The sequence below is a fragment of the Haliotis asinina genome, chromosome 3 (genome assembly GCF_037392515.1).
Source record: "Haliotis asinina isolate JCU_RB_2024 chromosome 3, JCU_Hal_asi_v2, whole genome shotgun sequence".
NCBI lineage: Eukaryota > Metazoa > Mollusca > Gastropoda > Lepetellida > Haliotidae > Haliotis > Haliotis asinina.
In genome coordinates, this window is record NC_090282.1 from 45,110,669 (window position 1) to 45,127,826 (window position 17,158).

At 39.1% G+C, this 17,158-nt stretch overlaps 2 protein-coding genes across 7 annotated transcripts in view; one reads left to right on the top strand and one right to left on the bottom strand.

Annotated features, from left to right (window-relative positions):
• The window catches only part of LOC137278095 (uncharacterized), a 39,398-nt gene extending 36,498 nt beyond the window's left edge, over positions 1 to 2,900 (top strand). For all 6 annotated transcript variants that reach the window (XM_067810205.1, XM_067810203.1, XM_067810202.1 and 3 more), the window contains one exon: positions 182 to 2,900. In XM_067810205.1, coding sequence (XP_067666306.1) covers positions 182 to 360 — 179 coding nt within the window. In that variant the 3' untranslated portion in view covers positions 361 to 2,900. The remainder of the gene's footprint in view (positions 1 to 181) is intronic.
• A 2,106-nt stretch (positions 2,901 to 5,006) lies between these two features.
• LOC137278100 (ubiquitin-like modifier-activating enzyme 6) overlaps positions 5,007 to 17,158 on the bottom strand; it is a 78,653-nt gene continuing 66,501 nt past the window's right edge. Inside the window, exons 19-35 of the mRNA XM_067810219.1 lie at positions 16,569 to 16,617; positions 16,169 to 16,198; positions 15,381 to 15,486; positions 14,975 to 15,080; positions 14,722 to 14,811; positions 14,437 to 14,517; positions 12,839 to 12,967; positions 12,215 to 12,266; positions 11,995 to 12,058; positions 11,041 to 11,110; positions 10,620 to 10,691; positions 9,932 to 10,052; positions 9,431 to 9,510; positions 8,761 to 9,002; positions 8,542 to 8,629; positions 7,753 to 7,847; positions 5,007 to 7,393 (exon numbers count right to left, since the gene is read on the bottom strand). Of these exons, the coding sequence (XP_067666320.1) occupies positions 7,273 to 7,393; positions 7,753 to 7,847; positions 8,542 to 8,629; positions 8,761 to 9,002; positions 9,431 to 9,510; positions 9,932 to 10,052; positions 10,620 to 10,691; positions 11,041 to 11,110; positions 11,995 to 12,058; positions 12,215 to 12,266; positions 12,839 to 12,967; positions 14,437 to 14,517; positions 14,722 to 14,811; positions 14,975 to 15,080; positions 15,381 to 15,486; positions 16,169 to 16,198; positions 16,569 to 16,617 (1,596 nt within the window). The 3' untranslated portion in view covers positions 5,007 to 7,272. The remainder of the gene's footprint in view (positions 7,394 to 7,752; positions 7,848 to 8,541; positions 8,630 to 8,760; positions 9,003 to 9,430; positions 9,511 to 9,931; positions 10,053 to 10,619; positions 10,692 to 11,040; positions 11,111 to 11,994; positions 12,059 to 12,214; positions 12,267 to 12,838; positions 12,968 to 14,436; positions 14,518 to 14,721; positions 14,812 to 14,974; positions 15,081 to 15,380; positions 15,487 to 16,168; positions 16,199 to 16,568; positions 16,618 to 17,158) is intronic.

The window sequence follows — 17,158 nt, forward strand, 5'->3', positions numbered from 1 at the left end:
ACAATACTCTGTGTTTTGCATACAATACTGTATGTATGTCCTTGTGTACAATACTCTGTGTGTGCTCTTGTGTACAATACTGTATGTGTGTTCCAGTGTATAATATTGTATGTGAGTCCTTGTATACAATAGTGTGTGTCCTTGTCTACAATACTGTATGTGTGTCCTTGTTCTGCAACAGGGGCTACAGACAAGGAAGGAATCAAGGCACGTCTTGAGATGATGTTAGCTGGTGGACCGAGACCAACTAATCCAGCCCTAAGAACGTCGGCTGTACTTACATCCCCTGTGTCACAAGGCCCCATGGAGAAGGAGGAGGAGTATGACGATGTCCTCTATGAACCCATAGATCATTTGTAACTGATTTCTGTACATTGCCAGTGCACAACATGGGTCACTCACAGTCAGCACTTACAGCTGCCTCAGTCCAAGTACCTCCATTACAGATGGATTGAGGCAAATCATCTCATCAGTGAAGAATCTGCAGAACCATATTTATCTGGGTATAAACCTGTATATAGTTCATGACTTGTGTCATCACAAGAAGCACGGTGGTTCAAGCATGACTGACTTTCCCATTGAGGTGGGACCTAGGATGGCCATATGGGAGGAGGTCCTGAGGTGTGATGAGATCATCCTTGAACTGATGGTATCAAGGACTGTGATGTATTGTGATAAACAAGGAGTCCTGAAAGGGCTGGATAAAATGAGCACATATCATCACCTCTGAGGATTCAAATGTCAATTTATATAGTCATTATCATGACGTTGCATTTGAACATGCAAACTGTAGAGCTGAGCACCATTATGTGGAAATCTCTTAAATTATCACTCAGGTGAGAAAATGATTAAAAAAGAAGACTTTTTTTGTATTCAACTGTACATCCAGAGTGCTGCTCAATTGGTTGTTCTGTTTTCAAGATGTATACAGTGATAATGGTTCACAAAAAAAAACTAATGTTTGTCATCAGACTGCAGTGGACTCATTAACTGCACTTTTATAATAAAAAATATTAGTTTGTTAATTCTTTCCACTACTCAGTTTTGTAAAAATATCTGTGAAGGAGATATAAGAATCCTATTCCTGATTCTGTCGCCACCACACACGAAAGAATGTCTGAAATCTTAGTATTTCAGTTTAGCAAGAGAATAAGGCTTCATCAAGTGATGATATCTTGATAGGTATACATATAAAAGCTTACAGTACTCTTCTCCAGTGTATTTTATAGGTAACCCTGTATATTGTGTACAGAGACCTTAATTTGATATTTTATAGTCTGTAGTACAATGCAGACAAATAACTTCTGTGATATGCACAGTGACACAACCAGGATTACTGTGTAGAGTAGATGCCATATGGGTCACTTCATGGTATAAGTGACTGTCACTCTCAGTTGAAATATCACTGGCTGAACTGGCATCAGTTTACTCTGTCCTGGAACTGGATGTTAACATACACTACTGACAGGTAAAGTGTGTGTCCTGTACTGTGTGACGTTGATACACACTACTGACTGGTAAAGTGTGTGTCCTGTGCTGTGTGACGTTGATACACACTACTGACTGGTAAAGTGTGTGTCCTGTGCTGTGTGACGTTGATACACACTACTGATTGATAAAGTGTGTGTTCTGTACTATGTGACGTTGATACACACTACTGACCGGTAAAGTGTGTGTCCTGTCCTGTGTGACGTTGATACACACTACTGACCGGTAAAGTGTGTGTCCTGTCCTGTGTGACGTTGATACACACTACTGATTGGTAAAGTGTGTGTCCTGTACTATGTGACGTTGATGCACACTACTGACAGGTAAAGTGTGTGTCCTGTACTGTGTGACGTTGATACACACTACTGATTGGTAAAGTGTGTCCTGTACTGTGTGACGTTGATACACACGACTGATTGGTAAAGTGTGTGTGATGTTTTTGTGTGTGAGTCAACCAAGCCACATCTCCAGCATTGTCAGAATCACCTCTCAACATTTCTGTTCCATTTGTCTCAAGTAATATTCTAAATGATGGTTTGTCAGAAGAGCATCCAGAATAGTAATTACATTGAGTGAGTGGGTTGCTAAATACTGTAGTAACCCATATGTATACAGTAAGTCCAGATTTGTTTTACTTGATGGAGGTCTCCCTAGACGAACCAAATACACACTCAAAACTATCATCTACATGACTTTTAAAGTGAGACTGAAATAGCACATATATTTAGGTAAGTTGATTTGTATAAATATGTTGTAATGATGCACGTATACTTCCACATATGCAGGAATGTTGTCACGGTGAGATAGAGAATCTCAACCAGGAGTCATCTGATTTCAAATACTAGTATATCAAAATGACCTGATCCAAGTTACAGATATCAAGGCATGCTGAGGGTCCTTTTACTTTAATCTATGAGTGTTGATATATTTGATATGAGAAGACATGATGTTGAGATTTTACTTGTCATCCAAAATCATTCTTCATCAGTGAAAGAATGAATTTATCTGAACACATAATTGCCATTTCGCTTCTTGAGCAGTGATCTCACTGAGGTCATGGCATTGTGACGTCATCAATGTTGTGATGGCTTAGCAGTTTCAGCGGTTCTTAGTGACGTCAAAACATTCTGAAGTCACTAACTGACAATGTAGTAGCTCGATGACAATTCAGTTGTTGTAGTATCTGCAATTTAGATATTGCTTGATCTACTGTGAGAGTCAGTTTTGAATGATAAATAGAAATATCAGAATTGTATTAAATGAAAAGGTGATGTGTAAAAACTTGTACTCCGATGTACATATACTGGGTACTTTGTGCATCATTGTAAATACAGAATTGTGTCTCATAATTTCTAAAAATCTGACGGGGCATATTATGTGTAAACATTGTAATAAATAAAACTTGAAACCAATGACATACTGTTGTTTTTTGTTTTAAAGTCTCCAAAATTTTCCCAGACAAATTTATAAGCTATGACTGTTGAATCACTTTGAGATGGCATGAGGAATTCCAAGTACAGATCCCAGTTTTTGTTCTACGTTCAAGGTTGAGGACAGGCTCTTATTCAACATACACTGGACAACTAGCTCAAGCTGGATACTGCAAGCTGTGTAGAAACACTGCACATCGCTGCACATTCAGCATTATGTCAGTTTAGCACAAAAGGACATGTCTAATACAAATAATGCCTACCTACCAGAAACAGGCATTTGAAATCCTGAGGCTCACAACTGTCATAATTTTTAACACTAAATTTCTTAAAATTTGACAGCTCCAATGGACCCACACAGTTCTGTGTGTGTCTGATACGAAACAATCCACACACAGCATAAGTTACTAAAGTGCAGAGTAGCAAGAATCAAAATACTTAACTTAGAATACCACAATAATGTTTAAGAATTAAATTGCCATTTGACTGTTGCAATTTGCATAATATGTTAAATGTGCCATTTCATATGGTGTCTTTCCCTTACGCAGACAGGCAGTTCGCCTTTGAACAACAACATTCATGGTTCAATGAACAGATAAACTACTACTTTTACACATTATAATGGAATAGTCCAAATAATACCTACACATTATAATGGAATAGTCCAAATAATACCTGCACATTATAATGGAATAGTCCAAATAAAACCTGCACATTATCATGGAACAGTCCAAATAATACCTACACATTATAAAGGAATAGTCCAAATAAAACCTGCACATTATAATGGAATAGTCCAAATAATACCTGCACATTATAATGGAACAGTCCAAATAATACCTGCACATTATAATGGAATAGTCCAAATAATACCTGTACATTATAATGGAATAGTCCAAATAATACCTACACATTATAATGGAATAGTCCAAATAATAACACAAAAAAAACAACTGAAGCTATATTAGTTACTTTGAAACATGAAATTTCGATTGATGCAATATAAAAACAGTTGAATTTCATAAACACTTGAGTTTAACATTCTCGTCAAAGAGACATCAAGAATGATTGGAGCACTAATGTCAATGTGATCATGGATGTAAGAATGTGTCATTACTTTCTTGATTGGGCGAGAGTTTTTCCGGAATGAATACAGTATGTTTCAATCAAAAACTTCTGAGTGACAAACATGTTTTTATATTCAGTAGTAACTGATAGTAAAAACAATTTTGAAAGGGAAGAAGTTACTTTTCAGTAATGAACCTGTTTCAGGCTCATCCTGCGCTACTCACCAAGACAGTGGACTGTTCCATATAAGCTGGTGCTGCATTCTGAACTGTGTGGCATGAAAATACTGTGCACTTACAGTTGAAGAAAAGTTATCTCTTGTCTAGAACCATCAATGATGCGGTCTAACCATTCAAATGATGCTGTTTAAGCTGTAGAATGTTGTTCCAGTTGGTGTGTTTTTTTTCAATGTGTAGGTTGCTTCTCTAGTTGCAAGAAGTTGTTACAGCTCTAATGTGTTGTACAAGTTATAAGGTGTTGCTGTAGGGAGTTGTTCAGTCTGGAGGGAGTTGTTCAGTCTGCGGGATGTTGTTCGAGCTGCAGAGTGTTGTTCTGTCTGTAGGGTGTTGTTCAAGCTGCAGGGTGTTGTTCATGCTGAAGGGTGTTGTTCATGCTGAAGGGTGTTGTTCATGCTGAAGGGTGTTGTTCAAGCTGTATGGTGTTGTTAAGGCTGTGCTATGTTGTTCAAGCTGTAGGGTGTAGTTTAGGCTGTAGGGTACTGTTCAGGCTGTAGGGTGTTGTTCAAACTGTAAGGTGTTGTTCAGTCTGTATCGTGTTGTTCAAGCTGTCAGGTGTTGTTCATGCTGAAGGGTGTTGTTCAAGCTGTATGGTGTTGTTTAGGCTCTAGTAGGCTGTTGCTACAGGGTCTTGAAAAGCCTCAAGATGTAGTTGTACATGCTGAGCAGTTCAGTGGTTTTTGTAGAGTGTTGTTCAAGTGTTTCTTCAAGCAGAAGGGTGTAGCTTTTGAATGCTGTTAGGTTTTCAGGGTGAAGGACTGGGTACCACAACAGAAGCAGATCAGTTAGCTTAGATTTTTATACAACAATCATTGCAATACAAAACCATACAGAGACACATCCAGAGACAACTTCTGTAAAAGCACATTCTGGCAAATACAGTGAGAATAATAATAGTAACAGCTTACACAATTTGTATTGAGCATCCCTCTTACATAACAATAAAACTTGTACTGGAAGGAAGTGGAACTTGACTGTATGGAAAGCACAGTATCTATACTGGACTTTTACAGAACTAAACACTCAATACTGCTTGCCTAAAAACTATTGTGGACACAACATATTAGAAATAACACACACAGCGATGCGGATCAATACCCAATAATCCAACTCTGAAGTACTGGTAACTTGGCTATTTTATGAGATTAGAATATATTTCAATTAGTGAGGTTGTACATGTATCACTGCAAACATCACAGAATCACAATCTTGGCAACTGAACGTGGGACTGCCTGTATATTATCTATAGTGCAACAACAGGGACCAACTGAACCTTGTACTGTAGAGCAGGTTCGAGGATAAGGATGGTACAACTCTAAAAATTCATGAAAGAATATTCATGTCATAAAGACAAAATATATAACTACATCAATATGACATGAACGTGAAATACATTAACTAATGCCCATGTTTAACATACAAGCATTTAAACACCTAAAGTATACTCATAGAAAACAGTACTGTCACCAACGCCAAAATAAACAATGGCAATTTTACATCAAACAGTTCCACTGTCATTTGATTTACACATGGTCTATATTTTGAAAAGTAATATTTATAAAAAAAAAACATTAGAGAGTGTGATGAATAAAACATGTATATAAGTATTATTGACATGTATGGAACCCACGAATGTCTTAAGACACAAACCTACAGAGGTATACATGTTCCCTTTAGACAGAACTACAGACTTTTGGAAACTGGGAAAGAGTTCCCTTGAATGCATTTTTCAAATCATGATCCATAAAACTCAGTCATATTATGAAATGATTGACATGTTTCACATGCTACAGGGATAAATTTCTCATAAATTATACAAGGACCTTTAGATAATGAAGCTGTTGTCAGACAAGTCTAAGGTTGGTGGATAACAAAAATGCAAATATGGAATACTGTTCCTCGACAGTGTTCTAACTTGTAAACGCTTTTCAGAGTTGCATTACATGATAATCTAACGCAGGTCATCTTGCACATGACGCTTTGTTTGCATGATTCTCTACAGTGTCAACAGGCTTATAAAATATCAAAATCTCTATAACAATAATATACATTTACTCACTAGTCATCCATCATACTCCGGATGACAAGTACACATGTATCACAGGAACAATCCATCACTACCATCACCATATGATGGTAGAGGCAACTGCACTGATGAGGCCATGTAAAGGTATGACCACCCACATAAGGAGAGGACATAGGTCCAGTTACAGTGACAAAGTGTGTGAATAGCTTGGTCTTTGCTAATGGTACATTCAATATCTGACAATAAAGTCTAAAGTAATGTTACCACTACACTGAAACTGATGAGCATGGCTTATGGTGCTAAGGATGAAAATCTCAAACATACTGGGATTTGAAAACATGATCAGCAACTTAATGATGAAGATTGTTTAAATTAATGTTTCAAGAAAATATTTAAACACTGGATATTTCTTTTGAAGGTTTCTATCCATTTCATTTAATGACATATACCCTTGTGTCCTGCAGTCACCACCTGGCATATGCTTGGTGAACTACTGGCCCGCTGGAAGTGGCATTCACTTCTCACTAGGGATGTTCTCATTTACTTATGCATGCACTGGAAACATCTTTTGATCACAGAGCACATGATATACATATCCATGTGTCGATTCATGATAATTCTGTATTGATTTCGGAAAGGGAATATTTACCAGGCTGCAATAACCCATCAAGTCTGATGGTTACTTGACTTGGTGTTATGTAAACATTTAGAATAAGCAAAAAAGGATACTCTTGTTAGATGAGAGAAATGATTTCATGCAACAGAAGTCCTCATCAAATATCACAATATATTATTAATAATGTGTCAAGTACTATCAATACATTGCATATCACACAGCAGATATGACGATCCCCAAGTCTCACATCAGTAACGGAACGTCCAACACATGGTATAGAACGTCCCACACAGGTAACAGAGTGTCCAACACTGGCAACAGAAAGTCCCACACCGGTAACAGAGCATCCCACTATGGTCATGTATTGTTAAGGAGCTTATCAAGAAGCTACCTGAGACTGCATCAGGATCACAATCCAAAGTAGTATCTGACAGGTGGTCCGGGCACATCTTCATCATTATCATCATCAAAGGACACGACTAGGTCAACATACTTCTGGGTGGCTGATGGCTTCAGCAGCTTCACCATGCTGTAGTGAAGAATTGGTTCATACATTCACAATCAACACCATCTTTAATGAGGCAATACTAAGTGTACATAATCGTCTAAGTCTCTCATCTCCCCATCAGATCAGAGAGATGGGCATGTTATCCACTGTCATCAGTTATAGTTTAGCTTCAATACTTTGGGCGCTAACTGTCACATTTCAGATTATTCCACTAACATAGTGATGTACACACATCTGTAGCTGCTTGACTAGACTAATAGTAGTTTCATAGATAACAGCCATTCCATTGCCCCTAGAATGATAGACACTAGATTTTTTAACAGCAAACAACCTTGTTTACACTGGGTTCATTTGCCAACATTCACGATACTGTTACTCACGTCATGTTGAGGCGCTTGCTGTGGGCAGGCATGATTGGCATGTAGACCATCTTCACCCCATGCACCACGGAGGAACCCTCAAAACCATATGTCTCCTGGAATTAAATATAGCATGTCTAGCTTCATATCATGTTTTAAATATTGACAAGCACCTAACAGGGTTGACCTGACATCAACACTCCAGTCTGTCTACACTAAGATGATCCTCCTTAAAAAAACAGGATCACTGCAGCTCCACACTCAGAAGCTGGAGTTTTACTAATTGTAGGAGTGATCTTAGTGTATTCCTTGATACCAAAGCCCAATAATTATGCCAGGCCAGCGAGTGAGATGGGTATTCCCCTGTGCATAAGATAAAACAATGTGTCAGCTTAGTGTGGTGAAAAAGTCCAAAGAGTTGATATAGATTATTAATGTAATATCTGGCTGACAGATCAAGGATGATGATCAGGCAAGTTTGAGACTCGAACCCACAAGTTACTCTGACCTATCTGTGGGACACACCTCTGCAATTACTGCAGCACCTTCAACTACAGGTCCTCCTGTGCCACTTGATGTAGACTGAGAGAGTAGATCCACTTGAGTACTCGGCTACTGACCTCTGCGACCGAAGGATAAAGTGGTTCTCCCATGTCGGATTCCATGTCTGTCATCACTATACCCATGTTCCTGGGTTTTACCAAACGATGTGTTCCTGAGACCTGGATCCCTTTCTCTTACATTAAACTGACATGCTATGATCTACTGGAATCATGATAGATCACAACTCCTTTTCATTTTCTCACTCACCTTGAAGTAGTGAAGAAACTGTTGAAGTGTAAAGTCCTTGTTGCCCTGGACCTCCCACTTGTCCCACATGGTGAAGGACACCCCCTCCCTGAAATATGACAAGTGTCACTTTACAAAATATAAGGCATGAGTACAGGCTGTACACAAACATTAACATTTCCAAACGGCCAGAAATAAAAGCATTCCTACAAAGCTTAAGTGCACTATGTGTGTTGTCACCTGATGACTGTCCTCTCCACTGGTCCAGGTTCTGACAGCAGCATGATAGGGAGGGCAAGGTTCAGGAAACAGTTCTTGTACTTCTCTATGAATGGCCTCTCTATCAGTTTCAGTAGTTCTATTGAAACCAGACCTGACACGGCAGCAGTGGTGGTGGCAATGGCTGGCACAATCCTCCCAGCTATACGCTTTATCTTCAGTCTGTCTGAAGTCTCTATATTGTAGCTCTGTGCACGTAGGTTCTACAAAGAAAAATATGTTAAAGTCTCCTGTTAAATTTTGATGTGAGTCACTTCTTAAACCGTACAAATCAATTGAAAAGAATCAGCCATCATGTTATAAAACTGTAAAGTAATATTGACAGAGTAAGTTGCTAGGAGTGATATTCGTTAGTTACTAGTGGTCTGCTTCTAACAGGTTACCTTTTGAAAAAGACTGTCAGTCAGAACTACAAGAAACTCATTCCATAATCAGTAATTCCGTTTTGGTCCTCTTTGAAACATACCTCATTATACACATAATACATTCTCTCAAATTTTCTATGAAATATAATCAGTTACTAACGTCATGATTCCAGGGCAGCTGTCTCCCATAATATGTAAATCCAGACAATTTCTCTTCATGACTGATTAGTCAACAAACTGATAAACTGACATCCCAGGATACTCACGGCTGAGGTAGAAATGAAGTCAATATGGCTGTTACTGTCATCATCCTTCTCAAATTCTACAGGGTACATGTTGCTTAGGGCTGTAACATGAGACACGGTTACAGGTAACATGTTGCTTAGGGCTGTAACATGAAACACGGTTACAGGTAACATGTTGCTCAGGGCTGTAACATGAAGCTTATTCCCACTGACTGAGCCAGTAAAGTAAACAGCACTGGGAGGTGTTGTTTACAGAAGTAACAGACAGACTGTGAAGTAATTTACTGTTTATTTTACTGATTGGTTACAGGCTTACAGCTACTCAGCATCCGGTTACAAAAAGACGAATTTCCAGATTAGCAAGGAAATTGAATAGGCATACATTGGTAACAAGCAGAAATGTTCTGGGAGGCAAGACATTCGGATTATCGGGGTCCGGGCTAACAGGGCTTCACTGTCCATACATCTCAAGGAAGAACAATCTTATGAACATTTTAACTGAAGTGACACTTGTAATCTTACCTTCTGTGACTTTCCCAGCTTGACATACACCCTTTAACCTCTGACCTGCCTTCACAACCTCATCACCGCTGATATCTTCTTCGGCAGTTGACTTGTCTGCAGTCTCATCAGTCTCGATCCTCTGAACACATCCAAAGTCTCTTTATTCCAACCAGATGACACATAGAGGTACCAAGAATGGGCCTTCACCATATCAGGCCATTATGGCAACCAGATGACACAGGCAGGTACCAAGAATGGGCCTTCAGCATGTCTGGCCATTATAGCAACCTGATCACACAGGCAGGTACCAAGAATGGGCCTTCAGCATGTCCGGCCATTATAGCAACCACCAGATAAGGTATTATCATCATCACTTATGTTCTACCTTGCTCTAAAGAGTGGTTGGTATTTCTCAATAAATGGAAAGTCCAAATGGAAACTAATCCTTAGTTTGCTCTTTCTATAGAGAATGTGATGCATACAAACCTCTCTGAAATCTATGTAAACTTCAGATTTTACAATCTTGGACAACGTAATCTTTTTCCAAATTACCCTGCCATTAGCATTTAGTGTCTCTCAATCATGCATAACTGACATAACTGCTTTAAAATGTAACGCTTTCATGTTTACTTTTACTGAAACATGTCTTGAAAATATAAACCTATGAAGGAGTGCAAAACAGATAAAGGGAGGTAACTTTTGTTACCTTGCTGGATGGTGAGAATGGTGGGACTGTCACACTGGCAATCAATGGCAGAATGTTGGCTGCCTCCAAGTCCTGCAAAAGTGGTCAGTGAAATAGAGAACTAGGTCATCAATGTCTGCAAGAACAGCAGGTCAATTATTTCTATTAAGAGATACAAACCTAAATTGTTAATGATATCAATTATTTTCCCTGTCTTGGATCATACATATCATTTTCAAGTTCTGTATTGGTTGATCTGGTCAAACAGAGGGCTGTCTATAAATGGAGAATCAACAATTACTTCAAAATATTCCGATTATTGTTTTTATGAATGGTTAAGTTAAAAGACAGAATTGAAGAATATTAAAGCTGCACTGAGATGTGCTCTTGGGTTGTGTACTTGGATATATCTGATCTAGAGATAGCATGAATCCCCCAATACCTCTCTCCGCCATGGCACCCCCATGATGTCCGCCAGCAGACGAGCTGTACTCGCCACATACAGCACATGCCTGCAAACAGACGTCAGGCATCTACATGGTCCTGTATCTCACATATCTGTTCACACATTAAGAGAGAAACTAAATGGAAAGTCAGCTACAAAATATAACTACAGTGCACTCTGTCTATTTCTGACCAGCTTAGGATGAAGTAAGAACTCTCAATTAGACACCGATCCAAGTTACAAAGTAATTTCCTACATCAATGTCTGATCATCTCAATTACAGTTTACAAATTGGTGTTAATAGTATCAAAGGTAAATTAAACGCATTTACTGCTAGACAAAATACGCAAACCAATCAACGGGCTGTTTAGTCAAAGTGTATTGGCCAAGTGGACTTAGTAGATAAGACAATATACCAAAACCAATCAATGGGTAGTTTGTTTAAGGTGTATTGGCCAAGCAGACTTCCTGTGCAGTCCAGATTCTAAAGCAATGCTTTTACTTGTAACTACCTTTATGGGCTGACACCTTGGTCCAAAACCAGAAATAATGAAAATCCGAGACACAGGGTTTTTTCATGATGACAACAAAGGAGGATTACTTCGGGACCATAAGTTCCGTCATGTTTATACAGCAATCCAAGAAAGACAGAGTCTTGTTTATACAGCAGTCCGAGAAAGACAGAGTCTCGTTTATACAGCAATCCGAGAAAGGCAGAGTCTGAGTTGGACAAAGTGCGCTGTATTTGAAAATGTCAAAGCATGATTTGCATCAGTTGCTGGTAACCAAACACTTCTGCATCTGAACCCTGCCATTTATTTTATGTGTTAGTTGCTTATTGCTACACTCATCAATAATGTGTTAAGCTGTAGGGATATCAAGCATGTTGTATAATTTCATGATCTACAGTCCAGATGTACAATGGAGAAGGCTTTAGTCAGGGGCACTTACTCTTCATTGTCAGGGCTGAACTCCAGGGGTGTTGGTGGGCGTTTGGGGGACTGCCAGAATGGGCCTGCAACCAGAACATATATGCATCACAAAAACTACAAACTTTAATGGCTTGGCTCGTATGAATCATCTTATCATCTAAAATAATAGGATCAGCAACAACTGCATTGAAGAGATAGGTAAACTGAGAAATGTATTTCCTTGTCCAAGCTGAACTTACTTCCATCCTGCAGCTTGGTGTCTAGTGGGAAGGCATGCAGTAGTTGCTTGGCCTGCAATGTACAATATATGACTATATCTGACAATGACTGACTGCTATACAATATTGATCCACCCCATCAGAACACCATGACACACAGTCAGCCGACATTGTTATCAGCTGATCAACAGTTTGAAGCATGGGATGCCATGGACTCAAGAGTTACACTATAAACAAGTTACCAAAGATATATTTTTGTTCAGAATGTCAATTTGTATTGAATCTTAATAAGGACTGCTGTTAGTATTAAACTCATGCAGAAATTTGACACAAAAACATGATAACCTGAAATTTGGGTTATTCTTCAAAGAGCAGAAAAGACCAACCTAATCAGCAAATATTAATAATAAAATAGTGAAACTGTTCAAATCTGTACACTGATTATGGTATGGAGGTGACATAGTCATGTTCAGGTGCCGACACACACACAAAGAGCTGGAGTGAGCTGGTCACAATCGTCCTTATTATCCTTGCACCATACAACCATATCAAGCAATCAACCTAGACACAATCAGGACCAAACTGAAACTCTATAAAGCAAGCTTAAATCCACTCTCTCACTCACACACTCACTCACCCACTGACCTTGTGGTTGAAGTATTTTTCAAATTTGATTCTAGCTAGGGAGACACACTCTGGCCAGGTGTAGGCCCTCTGAGCTGATAGCTTGGCTATGTTGATGGAGTTCTCTATATTGTTGCCCTGCAGCAGTGTCTGCAGAGGAAGAAGAAGACATCAGTACTCAATGTATTCCTGATACAACAGTCATCACAAGATAACAAAACACATTTGAAACACATTTGAAAGAACAACTCATCTGACAGTTACTTAAATTCTAGCTTGATTGTTTCAGATGAGGTCCAAATAATTTCCAAGGAAAAATCATGAAAAATATAAATGTCTGAAATCTGTTGATAGCAACTGGCATCACTTCAAAATCTGTTTGATATATCTGCCAAGTCTTCTTGTATTATACTGAATGGTTTTCGAGTTGTGCTCCACAAATGAAGCCTATCCCTCACTTTTGAGACTAAAACCAAAATGTTTCCATGGAAACCAAGAAATATATAAATCACAAAATTATGTAAATAGCGAAAGGCACCACTTTAATCTGTTTGATATATCTACCAAATTTTGTTGAGAAATATTGAACAGTTTTCAATTTTGTTCTGTAAACAAAACAACTTCGGAAGGATGAAAGGACACATGAAGTACCAATTATATTCTTCTGCATACAGAGGGCAAAAACAACTGACAACAAGTATGACATGTGCTCAGATGACTTTCTGTCACGTGAATGAAATATGAAATAACTTGGCAAAAGTGTCACATTTTGTCATCAAGTCAAATACCTGCATAAACAGAAACACATGGAATTCATGACACACCCCTGCCCTTTTTCAGCGTGACACCATTCAGTTTAGTTCAATGTCTTTATTCAGCATGTTTGGCCTCTGGTCCATATACAGATGATACCAGCAGCAGGTTGGAAGAATTTGAGTCATATGACACTACTCCCTTCACTTTGATGAACATATACCTACAACAGCCTGTAACTACCGACAAACAAGGATAAGTTGGACCAGCACAGAGAAGGTGTTTACAAAAAGTAGGCAGTGCATGGCAATGAACAATCCCATTTGGTTTGCGAAAGGGAGAGCAGATGTAGGTTGGTTCATGTGCAGTCCATGACGATGAAATTGATTGTGCGCGCCTTGCTCATAAGACATTCATGTGCTTCACCTGTCACACTACACCTGCTAACACAGGTCAAATGTCTGGTTGATGCTCCACTTTGTTTGTCCGTGTTTGCCAGTTGTACTTTGCCTGGGACTAACATATTGAGCAGCCCAGTAGAAAAGACAAAACAGAACTGCACATAAAACTGTGGCAAAATAACAGCTGTACCACTGCCACATGTGTATCTGAATACTGTGTTAACATAAGGCCTATACATCATACTGTGGCAAAACAACAGCTGTACCACTGCCACATGCGTATCACAATACTGTAACTTCAGACCTACACATCATACTGTGGCAATACCACAGCTGTACCACTGCCTCATGCGTATCTCAATACTGCGGTGATATCAGCCTACACATTGTACAGTGGCAATAACACAGCTGTACCATGTGCATATCTCAATACTATGTTCACTAAGGCATTAACAAGTAACTCACCTCTACAACTTCCTCCACATTCTTGTTCATGGACCAGAATTTATTAAATAGGTTAGGTTTCTGTACAAATAGTTGTTCGAACTGAAAGGAAAGAAAACAATACTGATGATTCTATTGTGATGTAAGACAACAGATCATCCTATCGGGCCAACCTGTAGACACGGGACCCATGGACCTTATACATCACTACTGTAACAGGATGTGTGTACACTGTGTGACGTTTGATTTTAAAACATCCTTTACAATTGTGTGTTTTCCTGCTGACAGTGTCAATATAGCAGATACCTTATCTCTGGACCACTGTATACAGTGTTCTATGGTGGCAGGGAATGACTTGACTGTACAATAAGGGTAATCCTCATCAGGCGGGTCCCTCTGTAATGTACAAGGAAATCACACAAGAATCAAACAAGATATTTACCATGGAAGGTGTTGACAGTGTGGGTAAGTCAATAGCTGACAGGCCATTTTGAAGTGAGAGCTGAGTGATTTATATGACTTACATGACTTATATATAGACTATGAGTCAGATACTCACCTGACTACCATAGGACTCAGTGAGATGAGGTACAATCACTTGTACATGACCCTTGGTTCCCATTGTACCAGACTCTAAGAGAGGTCTCTGGGTTGTCACGCAGCGGCTGAAATGAAATAACCTATGTCCTAGAATGTGAGAAATATCACATGTGGTACAATGCCTGAGACTGATACAAGAAAGTAAACACATAATCTTCTTCAATCGTTGCTGTTCATTTCATTTCATCGATGCCTATGGACACAATCTTGCAGAAATGCTATTCAAATTTCTGCAAACACTTACACTTCAGAATGAAACTTTCAAAAATACCACTTTCGGCATATGAGTCTACTGTGTATGTGATATGGCAAATGTGCCATGACTGAAAATGCTCCATTCTGGAGACATGAGTGCAAGGTCCCACCTGTCGACATAGCGACGGGCCTCCACATTGTCCAAGGCGTTCACCACGATGTCCTGACTCTCAAAGAATGCATCATTGTACAGCTTCTCTTCTGTCTGGGGGCACACTGGGGAGATACAGGACAACATATACATTCCGATGCTGCTTCCACTGGGTGTCGCTCAGACAATATTACTAGCTTTCATTCAGAACTGTCATTTAACAAAAGGAGGGAAGGACATGTTGGAGAGACTAGGTGGGAGGACTGTGGAATGAAAAACATAGTTTGCGATGATTATAAGTCATTTACGCTTCACAATGTTGTGAGAAGTGTCATGTGACATGGAGGGAGGGAGATTTATATCACTATGGACATCTTTACAGTCACACCACTCAACTTCATAATGAGGAAAGAAAGCAAATCTGAAGGTGAGAGATGTTTGCCATTTAAATGAAAACCACAAGCTTGGGTTAGAAAAGTTTAAGAAGTAATTTTTGTTTGTTTGTTTTTTGGTTTTAATGGCAATATTCCACAGAGATGTTGTGGACCTGTAAATAAGGGAATCAAAACCAAGAAAGAACTCATACATAAACACAGTATCACGAATATCATCAAGCATGTTCTTCTGATTGATCAGTTAATTTGTTTGTCCCACACTAAATGTATGTTTATCACTGGTCACAGTCAAATGTGGATACCGCATGAGGTGTCATTGAACAGAAGCATGACTTAGCCTGAACTCATGTAAGATGAAGGCATGCTGTAGTTCCAAGAGGATATACAAAGTAATAGTCTGGACAAAACGTACCTTTTTGTTGCTGTGCTTCTATCTTCAATGCTGTAGAAAACAAAGCAAGATGAGCATTAGACTTACTGACTGCATAATTCTGATGACACTTCAGCTATCAATGTTGTCTATATCAGTTCTAACCATTGCAGACTGGATGCACAGCCTGTATATTCTGTATCATTTCGTTCCTTTACAAGAAGTTAGAACCACCTGGTAATTCCCAGCTGCTGTTGTTTCACTGTTAGGTCAATTGAACAACAGTGCTGACAGTGCATTTCACAAACAGCATGTCAGAGTTCGGGGCGAGGTCATGTGTCTCATTGCTGCAGTGACATGTAAAATGTGCAGGACACAAATCAGGCTGGTTGAAACCGAAGCAAGATCTAAGTACTTAAGACTGTCATCGGTTTCTACCTACCTGGATTAATGTCCAGGACAGACTGTGCTGCTGTTGTGGACTTGGGTTTCTGAAACATGAACAGACAAATCAAACATTTCCTGTTGCCATGTAGAAGAAAAGATAATGGAAATCAAGCTAGAACTTGTGTTACACCTTCAACAACACCAGACACAGGCTGTAACTACAAGCAGTTTCTGTTACACCTTCAATAACACCAGACACAGACTGTAACTACAAGCAGTTTCTGTTACACCTTCAATAACACCAGACACAGACTGTAACTACAAGCAGTTTCTGTTACACCTTCAATAACACAAGACAGGTTGTAACTACGAAGAGCTTGTGTTGCACCTTCAATAACATCAGACACAGGCTGTAACTACAAGCAGTTTCTGTTACACCTTCAATAACACAAGACAGGTTGTAACTACAAAGAGCTTGTGTTGCACCCTCAATAACATCAGACACAGGCTGTAACTACAAGCAGTTTCTGTTACACCTTCAATATTATCAGACATAGGCTGTAACTACAAACAGTTTGTATTACACCTTCAATAACACCAGACACAGGTTGTAACTACAAGCAGTTTCTGTTACACCTTCAATAA